Source organism: Vicia villosa, linkage group LG4, assembly GCF_029867415.1.
Source record: "Vicia villosa cultivar HV-30 ecotype Madison, WI linkage group LG4, Vvil1.0, whole genome shotgun sequence".
Taxonomy (NCBI): Eukaryota; Viridiplantae; Streptophyta; class Magnoliopsida; order Fabales; family Fabaceae; genus Vicia; species Vicia villosa.
In genome coordinates, this window is record NC_081183.1 from 190,430,380 (window position 1) to 190,443,136 (window position 12,757).

General features: G+C 33.7%; 2 protein-coding genes and 3 non-coding genes across 5 annotated transcripts; all 5 read left to right on the forward strand.

Moving 5' to 3' along the window:
• The first annotated feature begins 1,117 nt into the window (after positions 1 to 1,117).
• LOC131600937 (small nucleolar RNA snoR2/U65) lies at positions 1,118 to 1,265 on the forward strand. The gene has a single exon (XR_009283539.1). It is a non-coding gene; the product is annotated as a small nucleolar RNA snoR2/U65 (small nucleolar RNA).
• A 37-nt stretch (positions 1,266 to 1,302) lies between these two features.
• Positions 1,303 to 1,393, forward strand: LOC131600917 (small nucleolar RNA snoR77Y). The gene has a single exon (XR_009283518.1). It is a non-coding gene; the product is annotated as a small nucleolar RNA snoR77Y (small nucleolar RNA).
• A 2,667-nt stretch (positions 1,394 to 4,060) lies between these two features.
• On the forward strand, positions 4,061 to 8,349 carry LOC131594129 (beta-galactosidase-like). The gene is made up of 17 exons (XM_058866225.1): positions 4,061 to 4,407; positions 4,628 to 4,723; positions 4,814 to 4,926; positions 5,020 to 5,086; positions 5,201 to 5,293; positions 5,389 to 5,532; positions 5,657 to 5,745; positions 5,843 to 5,948; positions 6,033 to 6,120; positions 6,200 to 6,318; positions 6,403 to 6,567; positions 6,661 to 6,836; positions 6,937 to 7,046; positions 7,132 to 7,241; positions 7,342 to 7,452; positions 7,536 to 7,646; positions 7,748 to 8,349. Exons 1-17 carry the CDS (start codon positions 4,240 to 4,242, stop codon positions 8,057 to 8,059), a joined length of 2,178 nt encoding a protein of 725 aa, XP_058722208.1. The 5' UTR covers positions 4,061 to 4,239; the 3' UTR covers positions 8,060 to 8,349.
• Positions 8,350 to 8,604: 255 nt separating this feature from the next.
• On the forward strand, positions 8,605 to 8,678 carry TRNAT-AGU (transfer RNA threonine (anticodon AGU)). The gene has a single exon. It is a non-coding gene; the product is annotated as a tRNA-Thr (tRNA).
• A 20-nt stretch (positions 8,679 to 8,698) lies between these two features.
• Positions 8,699 to 10,553, forward strand: LOC131594130 (mitochondrial outer membrane protein porin 2-like). Its single transcript, XM_058866226.1, has 6 exons — positions 8,699 to 8,863; positions 8,950 to 9,017; positions 9,122 to 9,232; positions 9,366 to 9,452; positions 9,567 to 9,775; positions 9,886 to 10,553. Exons 1-6 carry the CDS (start codon positions 8,812 to 8,814, stop codon positions 10,190 to 10,192), a joined length of 834 nt encoding a protein of 277 aa, XP_058722209.1. The 5' UTR covers positions 8,699 to 8,811; the 3' UTR covers positions 10,193 to 10,553.
• Positions 10,554 to 12,757: the final 2,204 nt, after the last annotated feature.

Below are 12,757 nucleotides of genomic sequence, written 5' to 3' on the forward strand. Positions count from 1 at the left end.
TGAGGGTTGAGAAATACATTCAGTATAAAAAGGAGTTAGTTGCGAGTAGGACCATTTATATAAGAGAAAGTGATATGGCTGATAAGAGAAAGACATATTCCAATTAAGGAATGAGAGATGTCAAAGAAAGGGCCGAAAAGGATTAAAAAAAGGGACAATCGACCTAAACAGGAGAGTAGGGAGGACCACCCCTCGAAATATAGGGATTAAAAATATTTGAGTACATCAAGAGAATTCATTATGCAAGAATGAGTTAACACATGGAGACATTTTTAACTTCTCGGAGGATATCTCTATCAGTATAGAGATAAAGTTAAAAAGAATAACAAGGCTCCTTCATAGGAAAACCACTTCCCTAGAAGAGTCACCCATTAAAGATCAGGATATACAACAAGGAACGTCTTATGATTTTCACCAATTACAAGTTATCCTCATGCAGGATTGGGAAAAACCCAGGTCCCATATTGGTTAAAGATAGAACTCAGTAAGGATTTATATCGAGTGACACCCCTCACCTTACAAGTCCGATATTGTAGGGATGAGTTAAGCCAAACTATAATTCTATCACGAGTCTATCGTTTTGGGCTACCCATAATTGAAAAGAACAGGATCTATAGACATACTGAAAATTTCAAGCAATTTCAAAATTTTCGCTAGATTTTATGGCAAACAGTAAATTTCAAATATTCCGACAAATTACTTTGGTTTTCTCTTTCAGCATCAGAAATTTCAAAATTTCTAGTAATTCGCTACCGGAAATTTGTAAAATACAAATAATTTCCGGTAAAAAAATCAATTTCGTGTATGGGGGATGCAAAATATAATTTTGGGGTAGCAACTTGAATTCTCTTAAAATTGTCCAATAATTGGCCCAAACCACTTGATCCAAGTTCACATTGTTGGCCCAAACGAAAAACCCCTAACCCTAGTAAAAAAACAACCGTAAGCTGCCTATAAAAAACTCCATCTCAGAAACCTCCATTCATCATCCTTTCATCACTCTTCGCCGCAGCTCCACACCGATCAAAATCTCATGTTCTTTCTTGAATCTTATTTGTACTGTATTATTATTTAGGGTTTCAGTTTTTCTTATACATGTTCAATTTTACCTGAGTTAGGTCCGATGCCACGTCGCTGGTAGCTATACGATAGCACTGACCTTCGATGCTATGATTGGACCGAAATCAAATTTTTTCGCATTTTGATAGGAATCTGCTGGTCTTATAAACCATGATTTTGCAGAGCCGATTTGTGCGATTACATTTCTATATATTATATTATAATTTTTGTCTAAATCTATTGAAGCCGATGATGATAAAAACTGAACTGGAATTACCATCTGAATAGTTTATTCTTTGATGTAAATATCTTGGCTGTGGTACTGAGGCTTCTAATTTTTTTCTGCACTCTATTTTTAAATATGTAAACTCATATATTTCATTGTTTGTTTGTTTTTTCTCATATGTAAGTTTACTCTATTTACAAATGTTTGTTTTTAATAACAGTAAAGTTAGGTTGTGTTTTTTCATATGTAAGTTGATTGTTTTTGTGAAGGTTAGTTTTGTCTGAATTAAAATCAATTTGCTATTATATTACTGGTTATAACCATGTTTACAATTTAAAGGTTTCACCTTATCTGATTTTAATGGTGTTTCACTTTCACATCATATTTCCTTTCAACTTCCTTTATTCCTATGTTATTCTTATCCCTCTTTTCTTCATTGTAACTCATTTTGTTTTATATTTTAATGCAATTTTGAATGTTTTTAAGGCCTCTTTGCCCTAGACAGTAAAATAAACTAACTAAATAAATATGAATTATTTGATAAAAGTTTATATATAATACAAAATGTTTTCATATCGATAAAAATAAAAATACAGCAAATTTTGGGTTTGAGATTGAATTTGATCTAGGTTGTCTAAAATACAAAAGACATATGATTTCCTTATAAATGGACCTGATTATTGAAAAAATGTCAGTTGAATCATTAATGTGGCCTATGGGTTTAAGATTGAATTTATGGTTATTGAAAAAATAGTTGGTTTCATAAACAATGGATCTAATTAGAAGAACCGAGAAGAATTGAGTGTGTATTTAATTATGTAAGTGATTAAAATATATCTTGGGAAAGACCATAAAAGGTTTTCAAGTGACTAGTTGCCTCTATCTCAAGAGTTACTCTTGTCTCATTCATCATTGATTTTAGCACTTCATCTATATCTTTTGATAGACGAGGCTTGATATATCTTCATGATCAAATGTTTGACATAAGTGTTGTCATCATCAACAAAATCAATAGTTAGAGTACCGGCGCAACATATAGTTCCACAAAGGCTAGTGAGGGAGACCAAAGTCTCATTCCTCAAAGCAAAGAGGCACAAAGTTTACTAGTGGATATCTCATCTTGATTTGGAGGAAGATGCCTATATCAACATGGATGAGACGACATGTCGATCCTTCTTCAAGGAAGATCCTCTTCCATGCCTTCCAAAAGTCAGGAAAAATCCCTTTATAAGATAAATATTTTGACAATATCAACTTTGTGACATGCCAGATGACCTGCAAGAGTCGAGAAAGAAAGGCAACACATTTTTTCTAAATGGAGGGGACTTACATGTTAGGGAACACCCTTATAGGGAGAGATTTGTTTTATGATTGTGATCAGGTGTAAACGAATGCTGTAAACGAATGCCGAGAAGATGAAGGAAACTTTGATTGAAACAAAACTTTATTGGATTAAGAAAATGAGAAACTCTCTTCCTTGGAGTCAGAGCACAAAGAATCTTAACGCTCCACGGTGAAGATGGAGGCGAAAAAGAAGAAAAAAAAGAGGTCATAAAAAATAGGGCAAGGAGCTAACAAGGGCGCGAGAAGAGATACAATCTCTAAAGCTGGCGACTGAGGTCGATGCTACTACCAAGGGTTTGTTACAGTCTGACTTGAAAAAGTCTCGTTCGAAAAACCCCCTAGCCTCCTATCAGGCCTTTAAAAAGGCAAAATAGTAGATTCTTTTCTTATATCCCGCCGTTAACTTGAGCAAGCTCGACTTATTCAAGGTCTTTGAGATGAAAATCTAGTTAACGCATCAGATGATGATAGTAACCTACTTTTTGGAGAGGGGGTAAACATATTACCGGTAAAGAGAGTATGCTCATTTTGATGAAAAGGTTAGTCCTACTCCAAATTAACTCATCCATGAAGAAGAGACGAGACCCGTTTCCGATGAAGCTAGTCCTACTACGGGCGTGGATAATGCCTCCATCATGCTAGAGGATTGATTGTAAACTTTATTTGTAACTTATTTTATTGTATTGACTTTTATAATTCTACTCTTTTAGTTGTGATTTGTTTAATTGATGTTGTAATCTGCCCATTTTTTCTGACGAGCCCCACTTAGTATAATATGTTTATTTGGAAGTTTTAAATTTGTTATGAAAGAGTATTATAAGATACGGGATAAAAAAAAGGTAAATTATTTGGTAACCATGAATTTTGATAGAGTACAAGTACCTTTAATGTAAATAAATTTAAAATTTTAATTTATTTTAAAATAAAAATATTGAAACATAAAATAAAATAAAATATTATTATTTTATTTAATAAAGATATTGATACCCAACTAAATTCAAGGATATGTTACTTTAGTGTTTAGAAAATAAAAATAAATGAGAATAAGTATCCAAATAGTGAATTTTTCTTTTGATCATACAAATTTTGTGAGTTGTTGTGCATTATTCCTTAAATATAAGAAAAAGCCAACATTCGTAAAAAAATCTGAAATGATCATTTACCTATTATTTTTAATTAATTAAAAGTGATTAATTTAGTAATCTTGTTAACTGGTATACAAGTGATGCAGAAGTTGCTTCTTTTTAATTAAAATTAAAATGTAATCTTCCTACACAAATCTAATTAAGAACTAAAGTTTCCTTAACAGGTAACATTTGATGTGAACAAAATAGCACAACAGAAAATGTGTCACATGTTGATAATCCCCCATTCTCTTCCCATCCTTTTCCAACTCAATAAAAAGCACTTATTTTCACATTCCCTTCACCTCAAACCAAACACACCTCACCTTAAAACAAAACATTTTATCTCTCAAAACAACAACAAATGTCTCTTCAATTAACTTTTTCACTCTTATAAATATCAAAGCATCAAACAAAATTTAAGCAACAAAAAACTCTTTACCATTGTTGGCTTGAGAGTTAGTTCATCAAGCTAGAGTTTTAACAATGAGAAAAGAGTTTCACATGATGATGGTGGGAATGATGTTTTTATTGTGTTTGTGGATTTGTGGTGTTATAGCTTCTGTTAGTTATGATCACAAAGCCATTGTAATTGATGGACAGAGAAGAATTTTGATATCAGGTTCTATCCACTATCCAAGAAGCACACCAGAGGTACACTACTCATTCCACTATACTCCACTAACTATACAGCATTAGTTTTTGTTTTTCTTTGTTCAATTTCATAGATAGACTCATTCACTATGAAATATAGACACCAGTCATGACACAGACACCTGACACGTTTCTTCGTTCGACTTCATAGATAGACTAATATACTGTGAAATACAGACACCAAACATGATACAGACACCTGACACGTTTCTTAATGCAGATGTGGCCGGATTTATTTCAAAAGGCTAAAGATGGAGGTCTTGATGTTATTCAAACTTATGTATTTTGGAATGGACATGAGCCTTCTCCTGGAAATGTAATTTTTTTTTTTTGATGAATTCTTTCATTTTTTTATTTAATTATTTTTCACTCATTCATGTTTTATATAATGTTGAAAATTTTTCAGTATTACTTTGAGGGTAGATTTGACTTGGTAAAGTTTATCAAGCTGGCACAGCAAGCTGGTCTTTATGTTCATTTGCGAATTGGTCCCTATGTTTGTGCTGAATGGAATTTCGGGTCTGTGTAAAAAAAATTACATTATTAGTATCAATCATTTTTACGCGATTTTACAAGTGATTATAATAAAAGTCAAATATTTTTTACGCGCAGAGGATTTCCTGTTTGGCTCAAGTATGTTCCGGGCATGGCTTTTAGAACAGACAATGAACCATTTAAGGTTTGAATTTCAATTTTAAGCATATCATTATTTCTAATGATTTATTAATGAATAGTTGATTATGATTTTGTTTAATTAACCATCTAAACTTTTGGCATGATGTAAATTTGTTAGGCTGCAATGCAAAAATTTACCACTAAGATTGTGAGCTTGATGAAAGCTGAGAGTTTGTTTCAAACTCAAGGTGGTCCAATAATTATGTCTCAGGTAAATAAATAACTATTTTGATGTAGCAAATTTTTATTATAAGGTTTATGTTAAATATTTATCATAAAGTTTATGATATCCATTTGAATTTACAGATTGAGAATGAGTATGGACCTGTGGAATGGGAGATTGGTGCTCCTGGAAAGGCTTACACAAGTTGGGCTGCTCAAATGGCGGTAGGCCTAGATACCGGTGTACCATGGGATATGTGCAAGCAAGAAGACGCCCCTGATCCCGTTGTAAGATTTTCTCCCGTAATCAGGACTATCTGTATTCACGAATTTGGAAAATCGATAGTTGTTTGATCAAGATTAGGCGATCTGAAAACGAGGATTTTAATATTATTTATCTACTATGTTGTAGATTGACACTTGCAATGGATATTATTGTGAAAACTTCACTCCCAATGAGAACTATAAACCCAAAATGTGGACCGAGAATTGGTCTGGTTGGTAAGTCATACTCATTCTAATGCTACCATTAACTTTAGGCTAGAAGAAGCATTTCATTTGAGATCAAATGTTTAATTTTTTGTTACTGATTCTACAGGTACACCGATTTTGGTAGCGGTATATCGCATAGACCAACCGAAGATTTGGCATACTCAGTTGCAAGATTCATACAAAATCGAGGCTCCTTCGTTAACTACTATATGGTAGATGTTACTTCTAAATTCTCATCATACAATTTTATGTTATAGAAACTTCGATTTTGTCTGATATCTTATCTTTGAATGTAGTACCATGGAGGAACTAATTTTGGTCGAACATCGAGTGGTCTTTTCATTGCGACAAGCTATGATTATGATGCTCCTATTGATGAATATGGTACGCATTAAGGTTTAAATTGTTTACATGTTTTGAATTATAACAATTAGAAGCATTTTAAAGTGTTTCAAAATGTTAGGACTTGTGAATGAACCAAAATGGGGACATTTGAGAGACTTACATAAAGCAATAAAACAGTGTGAGCCAGCTTTGATTTCTGTGGATCCTACAGTCACATATTATGGGAAAAACCTTGAGGTAAATTCTATGATCTAGTACATGATGAAATTAATGTTCAAATTTGTTACCGTGTTGACGATTTTTTTGTTGATTTGATCTTAGGCACATGTGTACTACGTAAGTACTAGTGTTTGTGCTGCATTCCTTGCAAACTACGATACGAAGTCTGCAGCAACGATTACGTTTGGAAATGGCCATCATGACCTTCCACCTTGGTCTGTCAGCATTCTGCCTGATTGCAAAACCGAAGTTTTCAACACTGCAAAGGTAACACAAGATAACTGAATATGTCGAATAAATTTTGTTTAGTAAAGGTATGAGTAACTGATGGACAAACCGGACTCTGATTCCAAAATGTAGGTTGGTGTAAAGAGCTCCCCAAAAGCGATGACTTCGACAAACATTACATTTGATTGGCAATCATACACTGAAGATCCCGCCTTCTCCAGTGAAGACGATTCTGTCACAGCAGAAGCACTTTGGGAGCAGATCAACGTTACTCGCGATTCTTCAGATTATCTGTGGTATTTGACAGAGTAAGAATTTTTCAACTTTCCTAACTTCTCAGTCACATTAAAAAATTGGAATATCAATTCTTGAATCTTGATACGAATTCTCTCATTTATCCATTTTCAGTGTCAACATTAGTCCTAATGAAAGTTTTATAAACAACGGTCCGTCTCCTATTCTTACTGCAAATTCAGCAGGTCATGTTCTGCATGTTTTTGTTAATGGACAACTTTCAGGTCAGTGTGCTTTTTTTTCTTAGTAACTTTTTCATAATATTCTAATTTATACATTCCTAATCAACATTAACTTATATGAATGTAGGAACTGTGTATGGAGGATTGGATAATCCTAAGTTAACATTTAGTGGAAGTGTGAACCTAAAGGATGGAAATAACAAGATTTCTATACTTAGTGTTGCTGTCGGTCTTCCGGTTAGTATCAACTTTTTTTATGTCTATGTTTTAGGTGACATTTTCAATTTGATGATAAGTATTTTAATTTTTTTTTTTTTTGCATTCAAATTAAAACCAGAATGTTGGCTTGCACTTTGAAACATGGAATGTTGGAGTGTTAGGACCAGTTACATTGAAGGGTCTAAATGAAGGAACCCGCGACTTGTCGTGGCAGAAATGGTCTTACAAGGTTTGATAGATTCTATATTTCATTTCTTGCTAGCAACAATGAAAAGTTCAATACGCAAGTAAGAGTTTGATGTTGTTGGGCAGGTTGGACTAAAAGGCGAATCATTGAGCCTTCATACCATAACAGGAAGTTCCTCGGTTGAGTGGACACAAGGATCGTCATTGGCTACAAAACAACCTTTGACATGGTACAAGGTAAGGTTTTTTTAATAAAAATGTAACAAATTTGGCAATGTTACATATGATCATCTTCATACGCATTAAATCTGAGTAATTTTATTCTTCAATCTTGTTAGACAACCTTTAATGCGCCTGACGGAGACGAGCCATTGGCTCTAGATATGAGTAGCATGGGAAAGGGTGAAATATGGATAAATGATCAAAGCATCGGTCGTCATTGGCCCGGATATATTGCTCATGGTAGTTGCGGTGAATGTGATTATGCCGGAACATTTACTAATGCGAAATGCAGAACAAATTGCGGAGAACCAACACAGAAATGGTATCATATTCCTAGATCATGGTTGAGTCCAAGTGGGAATGTGTTGGTTGTGCTTGAAGAATGGGGAGGTGACCCTACTGGGATTTCATTGGTGAAAAGAACATGAAGAGTGGTCATTATATTTGATTCTACCTAATTACAAAATGATTATGGTTTAAATATATTTTATTATGTTAAGTGTGTAAAGTGTTTGATATTAAAAAATGATGCTCCATCTTTTATGGTTGTTCAAGTTTACACCAAAGGATTGGATGCAGAGATGGTTTATAATGTATACTTATATGATACTTAGCCAAAAAGTTTTGGTGAATAATGCTCCATGAATTATAGAGCTTGTAACTAAGAAGATTGGAGACTATTGCTCCATTTTGCTATAAATTAATTTGTTTGGTTTTACATTGGAATCATGTAAAGAACAAATTGAAAGGGATATAACCTACTTCTAAATGGCTTTTGATATATTCTATAACCTATCATCTGATGGGTAATTTATACATAAAAGAGTAACATGTAATGTGTCACCATTATACAGAAAAAGAGAAAAACACATGATAAACATAGACTATGTAAATTTAAATGGTAACAGATCACATTATCTTCAATATTAATAGAGTTCTATTATTAATGTTTTAAATGCCTAACACCCAACAAGCTTTCATAGCTCAGTTGGTTAGAGCACCCGTTTAGTAAGCGGGAGGTCATGAGTTCAAATCTCATTGAAAGCATATTCTTTTTCGTTACTTTTCCATTCTCTTTTTTCCATTTTCTTCTTTTGCTTTTTGAATACTCTGAGAAGGGTTTACATAAACCCTTTCTTCTTCTTCTTCTTCTTCTTCTTCGTTTCGCCGTTCAGCAACAATGTCTTCCAAAGGCCCCGGTCTCTTCTCCGACATCGGAAAAATATCCAGAGGTAAACTCACTCACTCCATTTCTCACTTTTTTTCATACTTATCTTTCCGATTCCGATTTGAATTTCCGATCCCGATTTCATCGCAGATATCCTCACCAAAGATTACAACTCCGATCAACGATTCACAATCTCCTCCTCCACCAACTCCGGCATCGTGCGTAACTACTTTTCATCATTTCCACTTCATCCATTTCATAATTTTCTTAGTTTATTTGCAATTTCTATTGAGATTTATTATATTGATTATCATGATTTCAGGATTTGAATTCAACGTTATTGAAGAGTAGAGGACTTTCCTCCGGAGATATTGCTGCTCAAATTAAGCACAATAACAAATCTCTTCATTTCAAAGTTGATACTGAATCAAATGTACATACTCTCTCGATTTTCAATTACGATTTTCGATTTAATTGATTTAAAGTTAAGTTTATATTTTTTTTCTGCTTTGTTTAGCTGTGTTGTAATGTTGTAATATGTATATGTATATGTGAATGTTCTTCAGGTGTTGACGACATTTACTCTCACAGATTTCGTGCCTTCTGCGAAAGCAGTTGCTTCTATTCGATTACCTGATTACAAATCCGGCAAGGTACGGACTACGGGGGACTGTTTCGTATATGAGATTGGATTTGAAATTGGGAAAAAAAATTATAGGATTTTATACTTTTGGAGTTTTGATGATTGTGTATTTTGTTTTATGTAGATTGAAGTTCAATATCTTCATGATCATGCTGGTTTTACTACTGCTATTGATTTGAATCGCAACCCTGCTATTGATTTTTCTGCGACAATTGGTACTCCTGGCATCGCGTTTGGTGCGGAAACCAGCTACTCCACGAGTGTTGGGAAGTTTACAAAGTATAATGCGGGGTTGTGCTTGAAGTTGCCGAGTTCGCATGCTTCTGTCATTTTGTAAGTGACTCAGGTATTTTAGATGTATAGTGTGATGTTTTTTTTTAAGACACCACCAACTTCGGAAGACTTGTTGAATAACTGTTACTTGTTTTGTTTCATTTTTGTAGAGCTGATAAGGGAGACTCCATGAAGGTATCGTATTTGCGCGACCTAGAAAAATTGAATGGGGGAGCAGTTGTGGGAGAGATTAGCAGAAAGTTCTCTACAAATGAGAACACGTTGACGGTTGGATGTTCTTATGTGGTTGATCCTCGAACAACGGTGAAGACAAAGCTGAACAACCATGGTAATCTTGGGGCATTATTGCAACATGAGCTTACACATAGGTCATTCTTGACAATCTCAGGCGCCTTTGAAACAAAGGCATTGGAAAATAGTCCTAAGTTTGGTTTCTCCCTCCTGCTCAAGCCTTAAAGGGATTTATAGATAGGGACAATTTGAAAAATTATAATGTCTTATGTTCCTTCAATCAAGTTGAATGCAAGGAAGAAAGTTTAGGAAATTTACATCAATTGTGTTAGTTTCATGGTTTTTTTGTGTGTCCCTTTTATCTTTAAGTGATGATTGGTTGGATGTCAGAAGAGTAGAAATCCATTGTGACTGTGTAGGAGTTATAAGCTATTGATAATATCCTGATTGAAAACTAGTTGGGGGAAGAAATTTAAGCAACTATTTATTTTGGAATTATTAGTATTCTTTGTACTTTATGAATTTTGGAATTATTAGTATTCTTTGTACTTAATGGATTTTAGCTTATGGACATATCCATTTATTGCTTCCTTCTTCCACATTTATTGCTTCATTTCACTATTTTGAAATCCACTCTAAACACTTGACAATCTTCATCAAGAGACTTATGCTGATCTAGTTGGGGGATTACTTTTCCCACCCCATGGGATGAAGTATCACCTTTTGGAAATTCAAAAATACCCTTGTCAAATTGTGGAAGTGTATATCGAGACGTACCTTAATTAAACACTGACATTTCATAAGTGAGTAGTTGAAAAAGTTTGAATGAAGTAGAATGTATATGTTGGGATTAAATGTAATGAGGTAGAAGTAGTGTTATAGCTTAAAAAATGACATAGTTGCAATTTTGACACAATCTTGTTTGGTGTTTTGAAAGTTTAACAAATGAAGAAGGAAGAAGGAAGTTTGGCGTGAGTTATTTAAGAATTAAAATTCATCTGAAGATGTATCTCCGTAAAAATTATTGACTTTTGAAATTAGGATTATTATAGAAGTGCATTTACGGAGTCACCCTAACATTAATACAAAGATGTATCTCCGGACAAAATTTTGGGCGAAATGGGAGTGGTTCACTTAGGAAGTGTTGAAGTGTATTCTGAGCGTGTCCGAAAATGCTTATGGTGTACAAAATAGTCCCCTTTAAGTTCAAGTTGTCTGAACATTTTTTGATTTTACAAAATGAATTGATATTTTCAATGTGATTCATTTGAAAATGCTTAAAGTTCGATAAAAGTGATTAACAACAATGGATTTTGAACATTAATTATGGAAAATTTGTCCCGCCACCCTTTTATTTTCACCTGGCACCCCCTATATTTGTGCTTTTACCATAATACTCTTCCACCTAAACAAATCAATTCCACATTTCATTTGTTAAATTTCAGAAAAGTTGTGATATTTATTGGAATTTTACGAGTCATCTATCGAATGTTTACAAGTTATTTTTTCGTTAAAATATGTTTTTATCAAAAATTTAAGACTCATACTACATTTTTATGAAAAACCATGTAGTTTTAATGACATTTTCAAAATGTCCGGTAAAATCACATATTTAACATGCATTTCTAGTGATATTTTTTTTGAAAAATGTGATAACCAACCTGCATTTTTACCGGTATTTTTGAAATGATAAAAATACATGCATGCGTACCAAATATTTCAAAAATACTGGTAAAGGATCATGTTGGTTAGTGTATTTTTTAAAAAATTTTAGTAAAACCATTTTAATTTATGGATTTTTAAAAAATCTGGTATTTATATATATTTATATATATATTTATATATATATATATATATATATATATATATATATATATATATATATATATATATATATATATAGTGAGGAGTAGAGGAAGAGACAACACGATTGATTCTAGACCGACAGAGTAGAGAGCAGTTGCAGAGAGCTCTGACGCAGACACAGATGACAAAGAGTAGTCACAATCTGAGTTGGTAGAGTAGTCCCCACTGGTTCTTACATGAGGGGGATTGAACAATCTCACACACCTCTTACTCTACCATGTAAAGGAGGTAGAGTTGGATGGGGCTTATATCTTGATGCAAAGCCCGATGCTGTTATCGTTGATGATATAGAGACAACAACTCAAGAGGATATAAAGACTCATACTGACAAGAAGGCGGTTGCTCAGATTGACTTGAAGGTGACTACTCAAGTTGATACAGAGTCATTTGTACACACATATTGGGGGTTCTCTTGAGGGCCTAGTGACCTTAACCATTTTACCATGTATGTTGATCATGTGGCATTTAGATTATAGCAGAGAAAGGTGTAAATATTTTATTTTAAGTTTCTTTATTTATTACTGATTAAATGAAAATAGATGATGGTTTATACTTTAATTGTTATAAGACCTTTCCCTATTGAAGGTGCCTTCCCATGGGGCGAAGCTAAATATATTCTTAAATGTTCAAATGACTGATGAGGTCAGAAATATTGTAGCTGATGTTGGCCTGCTTCCATTGGTGGACTGTTTGTTGACCATGATCAACGCTCCATTGTTTTCTGCTTTCCTTAAGCGATTGCATAAGGAGAAATCTTTATTTCATCTTCCATCCGGTGAGATGAAAATTACCATGGATAATATCTCTTGCCTCTTCCATCTCTCCATTGAAGGAAACTTCTTCACCGCTCCTCATTAACCAGGAGCTTGTATATATATACGATGATTGAGCAATAGTTAGAGGTGACCATGGCCATGAAGGAGT